This window comes from Ipomoea nil, unplaced genomic scaffold, assembly GCF_001879475.1.
Source record: "Ipomoea nil cultivar Tokyo-kokei standard unplaced genomic scaffold, Asagao_1.1 scaffold0937, whole genome shotgun sequence".
Classification (NCBI taxonomy): domain Eukaryota; kingdom Viridiplantae; phylum Streptophyta; class Magnoliopsida; order Solanales; family Convolvulaceae; genus Ipomoea; species Ipomoea nil.
This window is the reverse complement of record NW_017617365.1, coordinates 430,575-450,955: the sequence shown is the minus strand read 5'-3', so window position 1 is coordinate 450,955 and position 20,381 is coordinate 430,575. Positions and strand designations below refer to the sequence as shown.

General features: G+C 36.2%; 1 protein-coding gene and 1 long non-coding RNA gene across 2 annotated transcripts; one reads left to right on the top strand and one right to left on the bottom strand.

The window, feature by feature from the left end:
• Positions 1-7,025: 7,025 nt before the first annotated feature.
• LOC109179639 lies at positions 7,026-19,202 on the bottom strand. The gene is made up of 3 exons (XR_002053956.1): positions 19,050-19,202; positions 12,823-12,830; positions 7,026-7,053 (listed from the first exon to the last, which is right to left on the bottom strand). It is a non-coding gene; the product is annotated as an uncharacterized LOC109179639 (long non-coding RNA).
• LOC109179633 lies at positions 14,433-19,631 on the top strand. Its single transcript, XM_019329118.1, has 8 exons — positions 14,433-15,345; positions 16,148-16,203; positions 17,261-17,370; positions 17,477-17,636; positions 17,903-17,995; positions 18,664-18,795; positions 19,384-19,501; positions 19,557-19,631. Exons 1-7 carry the CDS (start codon positions 14,559-14,561, stop codon positions 19,432-19,434), a joined length of 1,389 nt encoding a protein of 462 aa, XP_019184663.1. The 5' UTR covers positions 14,433-14,558; the 3' UTR covers positions 19,435-19,501; positions 19,557-19,631.
• The last annotated feature ends 750 nt before the right edge of the window (positions 19,632-20,381 follow it).

Here is a 20,381-nt window from a genome sequence, read left to right as displayed (position 1 = left end):
AGATATCTATGGCAGTCTGGCATTTTCTGACCCTTGGAAACAATGATACGTCCAGTGACTTGTAGAGAATATCTCGAGCCACATTGTCAAGATTTACTCATGTACGTTCTTCTGTTATGTACAAATATTTAGGCTTGAGAATCATTTTAGACGCTTCTGGACCTTCAACAACCCTATTTGCATTTACCATCATGATGGTTATTGGTCCATCAGCTTTGAAGTCCCACATTTCATCATGAATGGCTGAAAGATGAGCCTGCATGCGGATCTTCTAGTCATCAAACTCGGCAAGATTAAAAGCAAGAAGTCTAGCATGATGATTATGATGCTCCATTTTGAAGAGTTTTGTGCAAAGATGAAAAAGAGATTTTTGATACTTCTGAACTAGGATCTATCAGGCAGTATACACAAAGCATTTACCGGTCAAGGAAACTGCTCTGATACCACTTGTTGGTCCTGGAGGGTGAGGGAACGAATCTAGAGGGGGGTGAATAGATTCATCTGGTTTTTCAAAAAATGTTACGACAAATCGTTAAGTCCGATAACTTAACAACTCGTTAAGAGTTTAAATGCACAACGGAGAGATTTACTTCTTTTTAAATCGTCTTTGCACGAGTTGACACTTAGAAAAACATTTGAGTATGCAGTAGTGAAATGTAATGAAGATATGAATGTAGTGCAATAAGTAAAGAGAGAGAGAGAGAATCTTTATAGTCGTTCGGCTATTAACAAAGCCTACTCCACTCTTCTTCACAACTGATGAAGGTTTGCACTAATCACTCTTTAGTAAAAAATCACTCCAAGATTGTTCCTTGACACAAAGATGGACACAATCTTGAGATGTAGGTTTTTCTACTATCCTCAGTCCACTCCGCCTCTATCTACTTATCCAAGTAGAGGAAAGATGAAGTGATGATTTTCTTTTTCCTCCAACTGAGAAGCTTGGCATGAACTGGATTGAGATGATGATGCAGCTCAAGCTCCCTTCAAATATGGATAGAGAATATGAAGTTTTTCTCTCTTTCTCGAACTGGATATTTTTGAACTTTCAGGAGAACTAAATGAGCTTGTAACTAGATGATTTCAGACTTATCGTGTTCACTTGTTGTTTTTCATCCTTGAGAGAGAAAGCTATTTATAGGGGTGAATTTTGTTCCGTTGGAGAGGAAGTCAAAGTTTCAAACACCCTATTATCCAGTGGGTAGAGACCTTAGGACAAAGAGTGCATGTGGGTGTCAGTACTATTTAGCCGTTGGTCCATGAAGTGTGTTGCCAGTTTTGTCACTTATCACTGCATAATAGGACAAGGCATTTAACGATAGTTTGACTTTGGGATTTGTTACTAGGACTCCTTTTGTCCCAAACAGATATCCCACATACGAGATTATGAACTATTCTTGCTTAGAGATGTCTCTGGCTAGTTCTCACGATTCGTTGATATTGAGATCAACTCCTGTGCACTCTGACTAGTTAACTTTACTAGTCATCCAAATGTCCAATGAATGATTTTTATCTCAATCATTCGGCCTTGAATACTTCAAAAGGTGGACCCTTCCATGATTCGGTCACTTGTAACCTTTTGATCTTCTTAATCTTCAAGTCTTCGACTCTTTTTATCTTGGTTCGTCCTCAATTGTGATTAATAGAACGATTCGACTAGCTTATTCTATTGATTACAGAATTTTGAGTACCACGAGTTGATATCTAGTTAACTCGAGTTTGAGACTTGAGAACTAACAAAACTTAAAGTAATTGGGGGTCTAAATATCTAAGCTTGATATCATGAAAATCTAATTACAGAAACGCTCCTAAAATTTTTCATTTGTTTGGGGCATCTTATGTGGTAGTTCCCATGTTTGAAGTGTTGACATGATTGAGTTGTGTATGAGATCGAAATGTGTGGTGTTGTTCATTTTATGATGGAAGTATGTCGGTTCGTGTGCAACAAGTCAAAACCCTTGAAACACCCGAGGGATAAGCCGCTTACACCATTGATGAGGATGCATTAGGGCCAAATTAAATAGGTTTAAATTTCCTTGCATGCTTGTGTGTTGTTCACGTCTTATTTTCTTTGGACCTTGGTCAAGAATCTATCGAAGTGGGAGTGTGTACCCCTCAACTTTAGAAAGATAATTGAAAGCGAGGCCCGGAATCGAACAAATCTTGGTAAGGCATGGGGAAAAATGTGAGTCTTTGGTGAGCTTAAGAGTGAACCCCTAATCTGTAGAAAAGGCATGAGGGGTAGTCATGGAGGAAGAAAAGAAAAGGGCAACGACAAAAGAATGGCCACCCAATGAGATGTAAGAAACGATGAGAGCCGTCCCACTAGGATTTGGGGGACCCATTACACCGTCTTCGAAAAATCGTAGAGCTTTACGTGAAGTCGGGTCGCCACGTAACACCCCACTTTTCTTAAACCTTATTAACAAATTCTTAACTTAGAAAGAGATACTAAACGAGCATAGTAAACTTACTAAACCAACTTTAAGAGGTGTCACCGCCACAATCACCTCTCACGGTGATTGCACATGCTAGGAAAACAAATCTAAACAAAGTCAAGCTTAACTAACTTTAAACAACTAGGGGAATAAAACTCCGGTGTCCAACACCATCAAAAACATCTAGATAAGTCTACAACCAAGTCTCAAAATCAACATATCTGAATAAGAGTTTAGACTATAACTAGAACACTAAGCTAATCTAGTCTAACTCCGTCGCTCTCAAGAACTGGGCCAACCAAAAAGGGGTTAACAAACAAACAAGTAGAAAGCAACCCATTAGCACGAAGCTATGTATAACGCCACTCAACCCTATAAAATATTACAGTATATACTTTTGGAAAACATTTATTTCACACACTTAGATCAAGTATTCTCAATCACTTAAGCAATCAATTACACATACTTAAGTATTTCTATATGCTTGCAACCTAAATATCAAATAGGCATACTTTCTCAATCATTTAGCTCATCTACAATCTCAAGCTTTCACATAAATATCTTATCATGGCGGTATACACTAATCATGCTCAAACTGATGGTTAATAATATACTTAAGCTTTAACAAGCAATCTCATACTAATATATATCTCAACAACAATCTTATATCATCATATATCTCAATAAGCAATCTCATGCTATCATATAACTCAATAAGCAATCTCATGCTATCACATAATTCAATAAGCAATCTCATGATATCATATACTCAATAAGTAATCTCATGCTATCATATACTCAATAAACAATCTCATGCTATCATATACGAATGTAAGACGATATAATGTCATGCTTCTTATCCTACTTTCATACAACACGTGCAAATCATTTAATCATGCAATACGATGAACATGATGTTTTAGTATAAGTTTATATAGATATATATACACTCTCACTCTTAAAAAGAAATATTTTTTGTGGAGGTTTCTTAGAGTCGCAATGACTCATTTTTCTCTTCTTTCACTTGAGTCTCTTGACTCGCTTTCTTCTTTCTTTCTTGTTTCCTCTCAAGTCACATTGACTCGCTTTCTTTCTTCCTTTCTATTGAGTCATGTTGACTCGCTTTTCTCTTCTTTCTCAATCTTTCTCATACTTCTCATTTCTCATCTTGTGCGAGGCAGGTACTCTGCCATAGTGAAGCCCTAGCGTACGGTGCAATCTCGTGCATCCCCCACATCCATATCAACGGAACCTCTAACTCGTGAGGGAGGTAGGACCTTCACGACTTGTGAAAAGACCTATACAGGCTCGGCAGTCTAGATGACTTAATACTCAACTCGCCCACAGAACCACTCTCTTGGTTCTTAATCTTTCTTTCTTGCTTGCTTTCTTTGTGGAATCTGGTATCGTACTTTTAGTGTGCACACCCCCTAACCAGGATTCCAAGCCCGGCGGGTAGTATCCAACCTAGTAACTCGGGAATATCGACCATGTTACTTCTAAAATCTATCGGCTCGCAATGTTCATTTCTTTTCTCAAACTTTCTTGCTTTCTCTTTTCTTCCGGAAGGACATAGTCCTAACGGTCCTCCAAAACCTCGGATTACTCACACTAGATACATATAGATATAACTCATGCATTTCATCCTCATGCAACAACTTTACTTATGCAGACTTATGCACATAGCTTCTCAACAACTTCTCTTTTCTCACAAATTAGAAATCAAATATCATGCAACTTCTCAATGCAACTAGATAATGATTTTTTCAAAATAGATATAGGTTTTTGAAAGAATACTTAGGCTTACTTAGAGCCACCTATGCACTTTAGTTCATGATATACTAAACATGCTCTTTTCTATAAGAAATATCTCAAATTCTCTTTGACTATAAGTCAAGCAAACAATATGCTACTTCATGCTTATCACTTTAACACTTAGCAAACACTTAGAAAATATTGATCATGCTCTTTAAACTCAAAATAGATATCATGCTCTAATATTTCACTTTACTAGGCAAATAAGTTCATGCACTGTACAATCAAATATCTCATATTCTTGACAAAATTCACAATAACTCACAATGGTTATTTCTACATGCTAATCAAGCAAACTTGGCAAATAATGATCATGCTCCTTAATCCAACAATCAAATAATTGTCATGCTTCTCATTTAAATAGCTAAGTCTAAACACTTCACATTTTTCCTTCTCTGTAATTTCTACACAGTGCATATCAATAGCAAAACTCAAGCACAAAAGCTACTGTAATTTGCTCATTTCAACTCCAAATCCAATGAAGTCAAATTCTACTAGTGCGTCGTGACGATCTTGAGTGTCCGAACCTCAAGGGTCCGCGAGTCCCGGTCCGAACGACACGTAGCTGAGCCACAAGGGCCCGGCCACTGCATAGTTTTGGCCTGGCGGGGCTTGAGGAGCCCCGCCGCCTGGATTCGCCAAGCGGCGGCCTAGGGCCACGGCTCTAGCTGTGAGTCGTGCCCTAGGGACGCTCCTCCATGGGGCTTGCCAACGGCCCTGCCTAGGGCCGTTGGCTAGCTCCGTAACACCATCTGGTGCACACTGTCTGTGCACCAATGGGGTTCTTCTTCACCTGAAATGCAATTTCTAGCAATCCAACACTCCTAAATCCTCAACAACACAACATAGATCAACAATAGATCACTTAATAGCTCAAACACATCAAAAATCTAGCATTTCTACACATTTCAACATCTAACTTGACTTCACGGAGTCTATAAAAAGAGGTGGGAGTCCATGGGTTATACCTTTGGTGTTTCATCTTCTTGTGTGGATCTCAGAATTTTTCTCTCTACCTAGCTAGCACCACCTTCACCACCTAAACCCCTCAAACAAGTCACACAACAAAGATTTGAGAAGGAAAACTCAGGTAATGGAAGTAAAGAGGTGAGAACCTTAAGGAAGAAGATAAATGAAGGGGTGGGATTGAAACTTACTGCCTTTGCTTTCTTTCTTCTACAGAGCTCAAAAAAAGGAGAGGCAAATGAGAGGGAATCAGATGAAGGCAAGGGAATAATGGAGTATAAATAGGGTGCAAAACCCTAGGTAGCTTATCAATGATTGGTTGGTGGCAAAATGGTAAATTTGGTTGATTCTATAAGGTATCAAACACATGGATTTTTGTGGTCTACCATGCTACATGGACCCAGGTCTAGTATCATAGTTTAAAATAGATTTGGGGTCAAACTGCATTTTTCCAAAAATGATTTCTTGACAGCCACTTAGGTTAGGTTAATAGGTTTCTCAGACTTCTCCCGGTTTCACTCAGATTGACTTTTGGTTCAAAAACTTGGTACGCAATGTACCTGAGAATTTAGGATTTTAGAATTAAAATAATTCTCGGTGTTGAATTTATTTAAAAGTGGCTTAAAATAATTTATTCAAACACCGATTTTATCGCAAAAATTTTGATAGAGTGAAAAACGGCTATTTTGGAATTTCTTAAAACTAAATTTAGAAAATTAAATTTTGGGTTGTCACATGCCCCAACGACGTTATCCTAGGAGACGAGAAAACAAGAGAGGAGGTGAGCCACCCCACTAAGATTTGGGCACCCATTGCACTTCCTTTGGAAAAGCGTGGAATTCCACGTGAAGTCGGGTCCCCCGATGACGTTATCTAGGGGTTGAGAAGAAAAGAGTGACCGCCTAAGCCATTGGTGGGGAGAGGCCATGTCGTACCCTCACTTTACTTTTATGTTGGGCTTTGGCGCATTGGGAGAATGTTGGTTGTGGTGTGCACATCGTTCCCACTAGGGGGCTCGACTTGAAGGCCCTTCGAAAATAGAAGGTAAACCTAACTTGGGAAATTGATTGCTTAGAAAGAATGCTTGAGAGAAGAGTACCATAATGAATATTTGACTTCTTTATCCTATAAAGTGCATCATCCCCTTAGCTATCAAGTCACTGAAGAGTTGTACATGATTTACCATACTTGGTTCATAAAATGAGGGACATCACCCATTTTGGAATTCATACGCATCACAATCATCCCAACACTTGGAAGTGAGGACTATGAGCTACACTCTTGGCACTTATGGATTTTATTGATGATAATGTTCCTCTTGCTTGAGGACAAGCAAGTTCAAAGTTTGGAAACTTGTGATAAGTGCCAAAAGTGTACCTTTTTAGAAGTGCATGAGAAAAGAGCATGGTAGTCCTACAGAGGCGTGCCACGATCGTGGTTAGCTCATGGATTGAAAACAGAGAGTGCCATGACATGATCCACAATTGTGGCCAGTTCGTGGATAAGAAACAGAATACGCCACAAGAGGATACACGTTCGTGGCAGAAGGGCTCGATGCATAAGTGACTAAACCACGAGCAGTCCACGATCGTGGCGGGCTCGTGGTCTGGGACGATTCCTAGGCAGGAAAAGGGATTTAAAAGATGGATTTTCATTTTGAAGAGACACTAAGACATTTTCTTAAATTCTAGTTTAGTTCTTGAAGAACCCTAGATACTTTGTAAAGAGAGAAAGTGAAGAATTGGATCTCTTGGAGCAATCTCTTCTTCCTTTGGAGATTGAAACTCATTTTGGATTACAATTGGTATTGCTTTACTCGATTGCATTTGAATTTCTACTTTCATTTACTCTTTGCTTACAATTAGAGATTGATCTTGAACCACCATGATGATGAGTGGCTAGGTTAATAGGATTTGGATTGGAGCCTCTAAAGCTTATGCATTCTAGATTGTAATTTCCCTATGAAGAGATTTGGTACATGCTAGGTTTTTCCATGCTGTGAACATTCTTTAGCTGATCCTTGCTTATTGATGGCCACAATAGGTTAAGATTGTGAGATTATGAGGTTTACAAGAGATTGAGATCTCATAAAAGTCTTGCTTGTTTGCAATTCCCGCCCTACGATCCGAGAGGGCTAGGTCCGGAAGGAGAGGTAGACAACGTGTTCAAAAAAATGCCTTAGCCGAATTTAGGACCTAAAAGTCTAAGTCCTACGTGACTTAGTCATTGTGCCATTTTCTCCCTTAGTGATCTCTCATGCACCTTATCAATTCTACCCTAGAAAGAGAATGCATTGTTGCATTTGCACACCTTGAACTATTTAAATGATGCATTTGTACCTAGTTAACACTTGCCAATATATTCCTTGTACGTGCACTTGAACCTCTCTAATTTGCCATCCGTGAGAACGACAATCCGGGGATCTTTATCCCCCTACACTACATTCTTCCATACGTCACTACAATTCTAAGAGAAACGTCTTTTCACTTGGGTTTCAAAAAACTCCATGAATTTAATGTTGCTTTGCTAACTAAACAAGGTTGGCAGTTACTGATTTATCCTGGCTCTCTGGTTGCTAAGCTCTTGAAGGCAAGGTACTTCCCTCAGGGAGATTTCTTGGAGGCACGCCTTGGTAATAACCCAAGTTACATCTGGAGAAGCATTTTGGAAGGGCAACCTCCATTACGAGAAGGTGTTGCTATGAGAGTGGGTAATGGGATGGACACTAAAATATGGGGTTCACCTTGGTTAGCAGATAAAAAGCACTCATGCCCAGGATCGAGGAACTCAAGGAGGCCACGGTTAGTGGTTTGCTTACACAATCTGGCATTTGGGATGTGGATATTCTGCGGGATATTTTTAATCAAGGTGATGTGGACCGAATTCTTGCTACCCCGGTTCAATTCATCTGTCGGACACATAATACTGGAGAGGTAATCTTAAAGGTTTGTATTTAGTTAAACATGGCTATCGGTTGCTCACTCAAACAACTAGTGTTCCTGATCCGCGACTTGTGTTTTCTGGTCGGAGAGAACTGTGGATGCTTCCAGTGCCACCTAAGTAGTACAGGAATCTAATGTAGAGATGTTCTCCTAATGTGTTGCCAGTATGAGAGGTCCTTAAGTCTATGAGGGTTTGGGTTGGTGGTAGATGCTCGTTCTACGAGTACGAACATGAAACCTTGGAACACATTTTTTGTGAATGCCCAATTGCTTGTCTCGTTTGGGGTATTGATAATGTTCTTCAAGGGAGGTGTTTTGCTGAGTTTTTAAATGATTCCCTTCGTTCTTCTGAGGCAGTGGTATTAGTAGCCTGGATTTGGGTTATTTGGACAGCAAGAAATGAAAGGGTATGGAATGAGAAATTGTGGTTTATTGATGGTATGTGAAGGTGGGTGGAGATGCTTTGTGCAAGCTGGCAGCAGCTAAAGGCACATTTTGGTGGTGCGAATGTGATTCCTAATGTGCAAATCCTAGACGCCAATGTGGATGTAGCAACTAATGTTTATGCATGGTAGTTCCCCTCTCACATTTCTCTTAAATGCAACGTCGATGCAGCGAATTTTGATGGTGGAGCAGGGTTCGGGTTAGTACTTCATAATCATGGCGATGGTTTTGTTGCTGATAAGAATGGTACATTACCGGGGTGTCAGGATCCTTATCTAGCAGAAGCTATGATGGTGAAGGAGGCGCTCACATGGATTAAATAGCGTGGTCTTAACAATGTTGGTATTCAGACTGATTGTTTAAATTTCTATTTAAGTTTCAATTATTGTAAGTTGGACCTTTCGTATGTTGGTTTGATTGCTAAGCAATGTCGTATGATTGCTAGTGACATTGGGAACATGTTTGTTCGTCATGTCAATATGTCAACGAATCAGATGGATCACGTGTTAGCACGAGCAACTGATTCTTCGTCTGTCCTGAGAGCGTGGAAGGTTGTCCCGCCTTCTTGTATCTTGCATTTTTTCACTACTTAATATATTTAGTCTTGTTTGTTTTTTTTTTTTAAGTGAACCTATGTGAAAGACTTTATCATAAGGCGTACGAATGTTAACAAGGTAAATAACTTGCACTTGTAAGTGAAAACAGTTGCACTTGTAAGTGGTTTTACTTGAACTTTTTACTTGCAAACTTGCACCCAGTTACTTGCACTTGTAACACATTTTACTTGTACCGAAGTTCAAGTTATTTACGAAAATTCCATCGCGTCATTTTTTTAAAAGTACATCTAATTTGTAACACCCCGTGTTTTCCTAAATATTTATATTAAATATAAATATTATCCAAATAGAACTATTTACTTATAATAAAATATTTTGCTATATATATATATATATATATATATATATATATATATATATATATATATATATATACACACTAATATTTGCCCCATGCGGTGCACGGTTAAAAAGTTTACAACATTATTGACAATCACTACATATTAAAATTTTATGTCCTGTGGATAAGTAAATTTAAGAAAAAATGTATATATAAATATTTAATTTGTGTTATATATATTTGTATTTATATATAAAATATAGATATATAGAAATAAATATATGTATGGGTATGCGTACCTAATTTGTGTGTATTTTTGTGGTGCATTTCCTAACGTTGATGGTATATATTCGATCAACTATTGGTGACGTCGCACCGCCGCACGGGAAGAGTCCGCCACACCTGAACTTAACTATATATATATATATATATATATATATATATATATATATATATATATATATATATATATATATATATATATATATATATATATATATTATATATATATACCATCAACGTTAGGAAATGCACCACAAAAACACACACAAATTAGGTACGCATCACCAAAAACACATCGTTAGGTATGATTAAAAGCACCACACAGTGTTCAGAAATACATCATCATCATCATTATTATTATTATTATTATTATTATTATTATTATTATTATTATTATTATTATTATTATTATTATTATTATTATTATTATTATTGTTATTATTGTTATTATTGTTATTATTGTTATTATTGTTATTATTATTATTATTATTATTATTATTATTATTATTATTATTATTATTATTATTATTATTATTATTACTTTTTCTATAATTGTTCTCCCCCTCTTTCTTTCTTCCCTTCGTTTATTCGTTTATTCCCCTTCTTCTTTTTTTTTTCAATTCTTTCTTTATTATTATTATTATGTCCCTACAAATAATGATATTTATTTTTATAAAAATATATATGCTTATTACTTAAAAAATATTCACTTTCATATTTTTAGACATGTTATTATTGCGTATTTTTTTTTGTAATTTATTTAGTGTAAGGTTTTTATTTATGTATTGAAATTATTATTATTATTATTAGAAAAATGAAAAAATGGAGGAATAGCGAATGAAAATTAGAAAACTGGAGAAATAAAAAATTGGAGAAATGGAGAATGAAAATTGGAGAAAAGGAGAAATGGAGAAATGGAAATGGAAAAACAGGGGAATGAAGTAAACGACCACTTAATTTTTTAATTTTGTTTTTTTTAGAATTTCACGGTTTGGAACTGGAACCTTCTGGTTCCTTAATTATCAAAACCTTAACCAGAACCTTATTGGTTCTGGTAGGAACTGGAACCAAAACCGTACGGACGGTTCAGTTCCGGTTCTGGTTGTACAATGCATGGTTACGGTTCGAACCGAACCGTGGTCACCCCTAACCATTATGGGTGGTTATATGGTGTATTTTTTTGGGTGTGTTGTGTATTTTTTGGTGTATTTATGTATTTCATTGTGGTGTGTTTCCCTTACACTGTTGGTGCTTTTCGTTAACACTATTGGTATATTCTGAAACCCCGCCGCATTTGAACTTTTTCATATATATATATATATATATATATATATATATATATATATATATATATATATATATATATATATATATATATATATATATATATAATCAAGTTAAAAAAAAATTAGTACATTGTATAAATGTTTTGTTATTGACTTATGGATTAACACATTATGTATTTGATTATTTATTAGTTACTATTGTGTTTAAAAAATTACAAATGCATTAATATTTGTTTAAACTATCCAAATTATTTTAGTATACACATATTACCTTTTTTATATTAATTATTATTTAAATTTAAAACTTTTAAAATTTGACGGGCGACCCCGCCAAGGCCCGCGGGCTTAAGAGGGGGTGGGGTGGGTGGGCCGACCTCCCTTAGGCCCGTATTTGGCGGGTTTTTAAACCCGTCCCCGCCATATGGCAAGCTTTGGCTGGCCCTGCCCCATCGACCCGTTTCGACAGCTCTAATTGAAAGCTTCACTAAATTAAAACCTCTAAAGATTGCATTAAAGATTTATGAGTTTTACTAACGATTTGACTCGGGCACAAATGATTAATGTCATTCTATTTTAGAGTTGCATGATACTCCTTTCAATCTTGTGGATGGTGATCTACACATACAGAGAATATCTCTATCGCAATAAATATGCATCAAACGTTAATTTAATAACACAACAATTATTAATTAATTCATGGATAATGAAAAAATGATTGGATCAAAGGATAAACTATTATATTAAGGCAAGAAAACAATTAAGAACAAGATCTCATACTAAGGTTCATCAAAGAATCCAAGAATACATAAAAATCCTTTTAATCCACGAAGAAATCTTGTGGCCAAACTTTCATGAGATGTAAAGAGCTAAAGCATGGTTGAAGTCCCTAAAAGTGTCTTGTGTTATCTCTTTGAAGTCTAGGGTCGAAAAGTTCCCCAAAAAAGTTTAAAATGCTTCTTAAATAGAGTTGTTGCAGTCGACATGCCCTACAACATGTCCCTATCACAATTCGCAAGGGTGTCGACATCTGTTACAGCCAAGTCAACAAACCCTACGATACGACCGTGTTATCGGGCCTATTGTAATCTGACTGGGTTTTTCTCTATATTTTAGTCTAAACCTTTTATAACTTTGAACATGAAAGTTGTAGAGGATCATCTTAGATTTCTGTAGCCACTTGAATCACATCAAATGAACTTCTTTTATGAAAGAGATATAGCCAAAATATTATCAGCATATTGCAAAGTTGTGTCCCTGGGCATGTAGAAAGCTATCCACCGTTTTTACCCTTATTTGTTTTGAATCGATCTCTGGAAACTATGAACATAAAAATTCTAGGGATTGTTTTAGCTTTCGATACACACTTGAATAACCTTAATTAGACTTTAATTTGTATGAGAGATATATGACCAAAATAATCTTAGCATCACACAAAGTGCATATTTTGCCATTTTTGTTTGGAAATTACTAAAAATCAAATATTAATTTATTAAGCACCTATCAAACTAAATCATAAACAAGCAAAATCAATATAAATAAGATATTAGAAATAAGTGTAAGTAAGCATTTATCATCTATTATGTTTGATTTTGATATTTTGTTTCTTTCTTTTGGTTCCTTTCAAAGTATTTTTCTTGTTTTTCAAAAGAAAAATAAATAGGAATTAGTGAAATTTTAAGATGGAGATATCATTAAGTATGTACACATCTCCAAACGACTAGGTAGGTTTTGATCACCCGATTCTTCAAAGACCACAAAATCTAAGTTCGTTCATTCATTCATCTTTAATATTAAATCTGTTTAAATTATGAAGTTCTGACTTATGATTCGGTTTGTTCTAGTTTTGTACTTTGAGAATAAGTTTTAATTTTGATTGCATGATTGATGTGTGAGTATTGGAAATTTTGCTCTTTTTTCTCTCTGTTAGTTTTGATACTGCATGAACATAATGCTAATTGCTTGGGTTTGGATTCATTAGTGTTAATCTTAATTGTTAATTATTTGCTAATTGCTTTGTGTTTGGATTCATTTGAAATTAACTAAAAGAGCTTCTGTTTGGATTCATTTGAAAAGCGATAAGAATTCGAACATGCCAAAGTTAACTAATTGCTAATTATTTGCTAACCACTTTTGCTCTTGTGAAGTGCCAAAGTGTACTGTTTGTTTTGAAATGAGTCATTTGCCAATGCGTATTGCAGCGTTTTCTAGGACTTGAGGAAGGGAGAGGGAATTGTATTGATGATGAAGAAGAGAGATGGAAATTAGGAGAGGTAATTAATCTGACCATAAATAAAAGGGAAATGAAATGGTCATGTTAACCTTGCTATTAACAATTAACAAACAAAATTCTTAATAAATGATTAAAGTGTGTAAAATCATTAAAGTCAAGGACTAAATAAAGTATAAAATGTCACTGTTGAGCATCTAATCGATGTGCAATTCAACTATCAACATAAGCTTTTAGTTAAGATGGAGCACATGCTTCAATTTGGTATCAGAATCAGATCAAAGGTCATAGGTCATTACACTAAATTGAGTAAAATTACATAGTCAATGAGTATATTGGATATTAACTCATTTTTTTTTAAGGAATAAGGGTCAAATAGGTCACTCAACTGCACACCAAAGTGCAATTAGGCCATTGAACTCAAAAAGAATGCAATTAAGCCATTAAACAACACAAAAATATGCAATTTAGCCCAAAATGACTTGTTTACCTAGAGTAGCAAGTTACCAATTTCAAAATTAATTTTTTAAAATAACTTTTAATAAATAATTAATTAAAATATTAATAAATAAATAAATTTAAAAAAAAAAAAGAGAAACTGCCGGCCGGAGACGATCGTCTCCGGCCGGCTTTGTCTCCATGATGGAGACAAAGACCTTCGTCTCCATGGCTATGGAGACGAATCGTCTCCGACCATGGAGACAAATTCGTCTCCGGCCATGGAGACGAAGGTCTTTGTCTCCATGGCTGGAGACGTAGCCGGCCGGAGACGATTCGTCTCCGGCCGGAAGTTTCTGTTTTTTTTTTTTTTTATAATAATAATTTAATTATTTATTTATTAAAAATTATTTTAAAAAATTAATTTTGAAATTGGTAACTTACTACTCTAGGTAAACAAGTCATTTTGGGCTAAATTGTATATTTTTGTGTTGTTCAATGGCTTAATTGCATTTTTTTTAGTTCAATGGCCTAATTGCACTTTGGTGTGTAGTTGAGTGGCCTATTTGACCCTTATTCCTTTTTTTAATCAAGTTTAGTGTTCATTTAAAGTTTTTAACTTTTTTGAAGGCGGACTTTCCATAATAGTTTGAAAGCTATTTTTAAAAGATAAAACAAAAGCTATGAGCATTTTGGTAAATTTCTCGTGGAAATGGGATGAATGGAATATAGCTAAGCTAGCTGAGGAAGAAGAAAGATCCTTCACAATTTTCGTCTATACTTCTCAAGAAGAGATTTGAGAAAATCTTTGGGCGCCATTTCCATGAACAGCTCTCTCAATTTCTCTTCAGTTTCCCTTCTACTCAACCAGCCAAAGCGCTGTCGTTTCGTTCTCTTCAACCACAATGCTCCCCGTGGATTCTCCTCTTCCCTTCCCCGCCGCCGCCACCACCGCCGCCGCCTCCTACACAAATTCTTCCCCGATATCTCCACCGCCTCCGACCCCTCCTTGCCGCCGTCCGATAAAAACCTCCAGTTCATCCTAACCGTCGACAGCTTACCCACCGCGCCCCTGCACCCCCTCAGGGATGTTATTGAGTCTAAGCTCGCCGAGTTCCTTGACTCCGGCCGCGCCGCCGTGGAAGACCTGCAGACTCTCGTTCGCGTCGACGGCCAGACCCGTAGGGTCGTGATATCCTGCCGCAGGTCAACGGTTCAATTCCTGGGCACCCTCTTCCTTTCCAGTATTGTGATTGTTTTCACTTTTAGGGCTTTTGTTAAACTAGTAGCGTTAGGGTTTCGAAGAAATTACGGAGAGGGTAAAGTCGAAATGGTGTATAGAAGAGACCGGAGTCTGGGTGGGAAAGAAGTGTTGGTTGCGAAGAAGGAGAGAACTGAGCTTAGGAGCAACAAGAAGAAAATTGATATACTCGGAAGTATTGACGACGAGGATGAGAAAATGTTAGGTTCTTTTGACTGGATGAGGTTGTCGAGAAGAAGTAGCTACGTGAAGAGATTGCCCAAATGGTGGCCGCCCAATACGGATTCCAGTCAAGGACTTATGGAGTTTCGGGAGGAGAATCAGAGAATGGCCAATATGTTGGTTCGAGGTTGGTAGAGTTTACTTACTGCTTTGAAATCCATATATTTTTTTGGTTATTCTTTAAACCCTCAGTTAATATCTTTAAACCCAGCTTCTTCAAGTAGTTGCTGTGAATTCGTGCAATCGTATAGTAATTGTGGTGCATTCCTTTAGTTCGCAGGTTAAGGCTCTAAGCTCTGAAGTGCTTTTTTAATACATAGAATTATAGAAATTGGAGACATTGCCTTGTGAATTGTGATGTGAGAATTTCTAACAGATGGAAAAAGTCTAAAGCTCTATTCCCATGTTCGATTCTCTTTCGATTGAGATGAAAATACAATGGTGACTCCAATTCCTTGTGCTTTTGTACTCCTTAATTTCAGTTCAACAGAAACGTTCCAAACTTGTTGAACTGTTGCACAGGCAGAAAATTTCTCTTGCTAAAATTAAATGCTAGTAACAGAAAACTATTGGTTTCTGTTATGTGCAGCTCATTTGAATTGTCTCTATTTTGGTGGAGTGTAAAACTGAGGTGAATAGGTTACTGGCACTACACTCCAGTTTGAATTGTCTCTATTGTCTCTATCACCTATTCACCTCAGTTTTACAATGCATGTATTATCAAAGAAGTATGACTGAATGAGAGTGGGATGGGCGTTCTGATAATACATGTAGTGTACTTTGATACATTTTTTGCTATGTTTGTGAAATACTTTGAACTGCAATTGTGTTTGTTATAGATAAGCATGTATCTTCTTTTTTCTTAAACTTCCATAAATACTGTGATCAAGCTTTTGTTGTTAAACCACACCTTACAATTTGATTTCCAGCCATCTTGGACAATAGAATGAGCGGAAAGGATGTTTTGGAGGATGATATAATTCAAGTTAGTATTTTATTGGCCTCTTCAACCTTTTGTTTCATGTACTTGTAATTTTAAACTATAGGCTGAGTAATTCAATGCTTTTAATTCCTTGCCTTCTCTGGTCTTGCTATTCCTGATTTCCTGTTAGTGTGACATACAACTGCATAAGTTTGCTACTTTCTAAGCGTACTTAGGTGTCCTATACGAGTAAAACTTAAAATAATAATAAGAGAAAATGACATTTCCCCCCCTAAGTTATAGTGATATAGCTTATTTCCCCCCTCAATTATAGATGCACCCACTTTTTCCCCCTCAATTATTTTGAAGTGTCTATTTTTACCAAAAATTCATTGACTATATACAGTTGACATCGAAACCCTAAAAATGAGTGGGTTTTTTTTTTTTTTTTTAAATGATAAATATTAGTCTAAATCTTTTAATATGATCGTTCGTTTAACCCATACTTACAAAATAAATAAGATAATTTCTCTCTATTCTTGTTTTCGAATCTTAATTGCATGTCCAAAAATGAGAATTGAGAAAAATTTTCCTGTCTATTTGTACGCTTAGAGTAAAAAAACAATGGTATTGGGAAATTTAGTTGATCTTCCTAAAAAACCCTAAATTTTTTAAAGATTTTGGATGTCTACCATGAATAGCTAATGGGTTTGGGTAAACATAGCCACTTTGGGGTTAGTGGGGATAATGTGGATGCATCATTAATTGAGGTGGCAAGTAAGCGCTATCACTATAACTTAACGGCAAAAAGTGTCATTTTCCCTAATAATAGTTATCTTAGTGGAGGGAAGCTTGCAATTTAGAAAATAATGGAGTTATGGAGATGTGGAAAGCTTTACACTAACTATTCTTGAGTGTATTTATTTCTTTGCACTCTAAATGTTTGTAGGTTTCCATTCTTGCGGTCTTGCAAATTAGATCTGTGCTTTATGACTTGAACTCTTTCTGAAAATTTCTAATTCATTGTATGGCAATTGCATGGAGCCATGGAAAAGTAATCTGAACATACAAGACATGGACTTCAATAGATAATCTCTGCATTTTCATTTTCCACCAACAGTTACGTCGCATATGCAAAACATCTAAAGTGAGGGTCTCCTTTGACACTGAACATGCTCGAGATTCACTGTATCGTACATCTGTTGACTATGTTCTGAACTATTGTGAAAGGTATACTCTCTCAGGCTCTTGTACATTCCTTTGATACTTATATATTTGCTGGTTAGTGGTTACCCAATTTCTCAGCATTTTAGTAACTTAGTTCTGTATTTGGCAGTATGGGTAATCAGCCAGGCTTTGTTCAGATTAATGGTGAGGATGTGCAGAAGTTCATTGCAGGGCTTGCTGATAACATTGCCCTTGAGAACACTAGAGCTGCAAGAATGGTGTCTGCAGCAGTTGCTGCACGCACAAGGTCCAGGCTTTTGCAGGCATGGGTAAGCTATCTGGATTAGGATTTGCAAAATGTTAAAGTTAAGCTCATTCATCAATCATCACAACATTTGGAGTTAACTTTGGTGTCTTTGCCTTAAATTTCTTAAAGTTACCCAAATTGGCACTATAGACCCCTACTTTTCCAAAGTAGCACTTGTTCTTTCTCCAAACTTCAAGAAGTTTAGAGCAAGGACCTGATTCTTAAATATCATTAGCAATGTGACTAGATTTTCACGAAATTTCACCCACATTTGCTCTTGAATTTCAGGCACTTGAAATGCAAAGCAGACATGCAGAAGCTGTCGAGGAACTGCAAAAGATTCGTCTCATTCACGAAATATTTCCACCTGATGAGTACTCAGTATGCATTCCCTTCATTTGCAAGATTGATTATTTTGTTTCTGGTCATTAAGGGAGACCTTTCTTATGATATTCATATTTGATATTTGATGGATTGACGAATTTTTTTTTATGTATGTTACCTCATTTTTGATGTATTAATTATTAGTATTATAGAAACAAAAATGAAATGGCTGCATGACCAAGAAAAATGAACGAAGTTGCAGGCCGAAGATATGAAAAATGGTATTTAAAACATGCATATAGTGCTGGCTGGGAAATTTGTATCTACAAGGTCCTAACCCTGATAATTTTAAACAGTGAAACTCAGAAACCTTGATGAACAACTAACTAAATGGAAACAGTTAAAATTACACTCTTAAATTGATGAGGTAAGTAATAAAATTAAAATCACAAAGAAAACCTAGTTATGATTGTAGCATGTAGATTAACCAAGATAGTGTAGGTTACTACCAGTTTAAGTTTTGATAAGGCTGTAAGGCTTTGATGGATACAAGATCTTGAGGCCAATGACTACAAGATGGGTGATGGAGCCTGATCCACCAAGCTAGGCTACTTGTTATCATTTCTCTATTCAGTCTGTTAAAAGTTCATTGTATTGTTACCAAGCTTTTAATACACTGGAAATTCATCATTTTTAGCTGATAATGTTTCTTGCATTTTTGGCAGCCTGAGATGGAAATGGTGGCTCGAGGCCTTAAAAAACACTTAAAATTAGAACAAAGGGAATTTCTTATGAACACATTCAAAGGAATTTGTGGTGAAAGCTCTGGCAGAAGTGTGGCTGAAGCTCTTGGTCTGGTAAGCCTTTTTTTTTTTCTTGAAAATGTGTATATATATATGTATATATTAATGATCAAATGAGAGCCCCTCTTACCGTGAGAACTGAAAGAAATAGATTATGTATTCATTGATGCTTTAAATTCATAGCTGAAAGACTGTTGATGGGGCCTTCATGATCTCTAGGAGACTTCAAAAATCCGCTTCAGTTTTCTCTTTATAGTTACTCTCAGTACACATTGAAATTGAAGGCTTGAATTGCATATGACCTTAACCCAAAGGGGTAGCTCAAGTGACAAGTGAGTTCTTTTGTGGGGGAGAATTTCGGGATAACCCGGGTTCGATTCTCACAAGTGACAATTCACCTTGGGCCAGCTCCCGTGCCTCTCGGAGCGAACGGGGATTAGTCGGGTGGACCTGGACCGTTAAACGGATAGAAAAAGACCCGGACCACCTCGTGGTTACACCAAAAAAAAAAAAAAAATTGCATATGACCTTGCATTATGATTCTGTTATCATGGTTGCTATTTTGTTTCAGGCAATGAGTTTAAACATATAGTCACTCTACCTCTACTTATTGACCTTTTGTGGCTCATTGCTTTTCTGCAGATGCATTCACAGGATGATGCTGTTTATCAACAGGAAGCAAAATACTCTTAAGATTCCATAGATGGATTGTACATACTAGTTGTTTCAAGACTTAGGTATTTCAGATATGATATGATATATATATATATATATATATATATATATATATATATATATATATATATATATATATATATATATATTGCTTTTGTACTTCCATTTCCATTGTAAGTTTCATGATTTATAGAATGTTTATTAATATTTTGCCATATTAATATCATAGTTCATAAAATATATGGTGTTTTTTCCCCTAGATTAGAAATCGGGATAACAATAATCCATTGGAGTGTTGGGGAATCTTTTTGGGACATGCGGGGCATGAGTGGGGAGAGTTTGTCCATTCTCGCCAGGGCACCTCAGCTCCAACCCTAACCCTCTAAATATTTTTTACGTGCCATATGGATGAAATTTATTTATAGTCACCTTCAAGGGTTAATAATTATATTGCAATTGAATTACAAATTTACAAGTTAATGATTCTACTTGTCAAACCTACTATAAGGGGGCGTTTGGTTCAGGTTATATAACATAACCAAGGGAATGTGACATTCCAAAGCTCACATTCCGGTGTTTGGTTCATATTATCTTAGGGAATCTAACATTCCCAAGGAATGTCACATTCCTTCCACATAGGATTCTTAGGTAATGTAAGATAACCTTGGTTATCTTAAAAATATTATAGTGTGTATAAAAGATAACCCTAAACCAAACATGATTATATTACATACCCCAATTTTAACCAAACACAGGAATCTAACATTCCCAGTAATCTAATATTCACAGCAATCTAACATTCCCTAAGGTAATCTGACATTCCGTGAACCAAACGACCCCTAAGAGTTAAATCCATTTTTGGTCCTACATTTATTGTGTGTTGGACACATTTAGTTCGCATTTATTAATTTTGCCACATTTAGCCTAGACTTAATAAAAGTTGGACAATTTTAATCCACCATCAC

Bases quoted from the DNA above. Each gene is read 5' to 3' on its own strand.
- LOC109179633 (XM_019329118.1), top strand. From the start codon at position 14,559: ATGAACAGCTCTCTCAATTTCTCTTCAGTTTCCCTTCTACTCAACCAG. The intron at 15,346-16,147 runs GTTGGTAGAGTT...TTTGATTTCCAG, and splicing joins GGCCAATATGTTGGTTCGAG to CCATCTTGGACAATAGAATG. The intron at 17,996-18,663 runs GTATGCATTCCC...CATTTTTGGCAG, and splicing joins TTCCACCTGATGAGTACTCA to CCTGAGATGGAAATGGTGGC.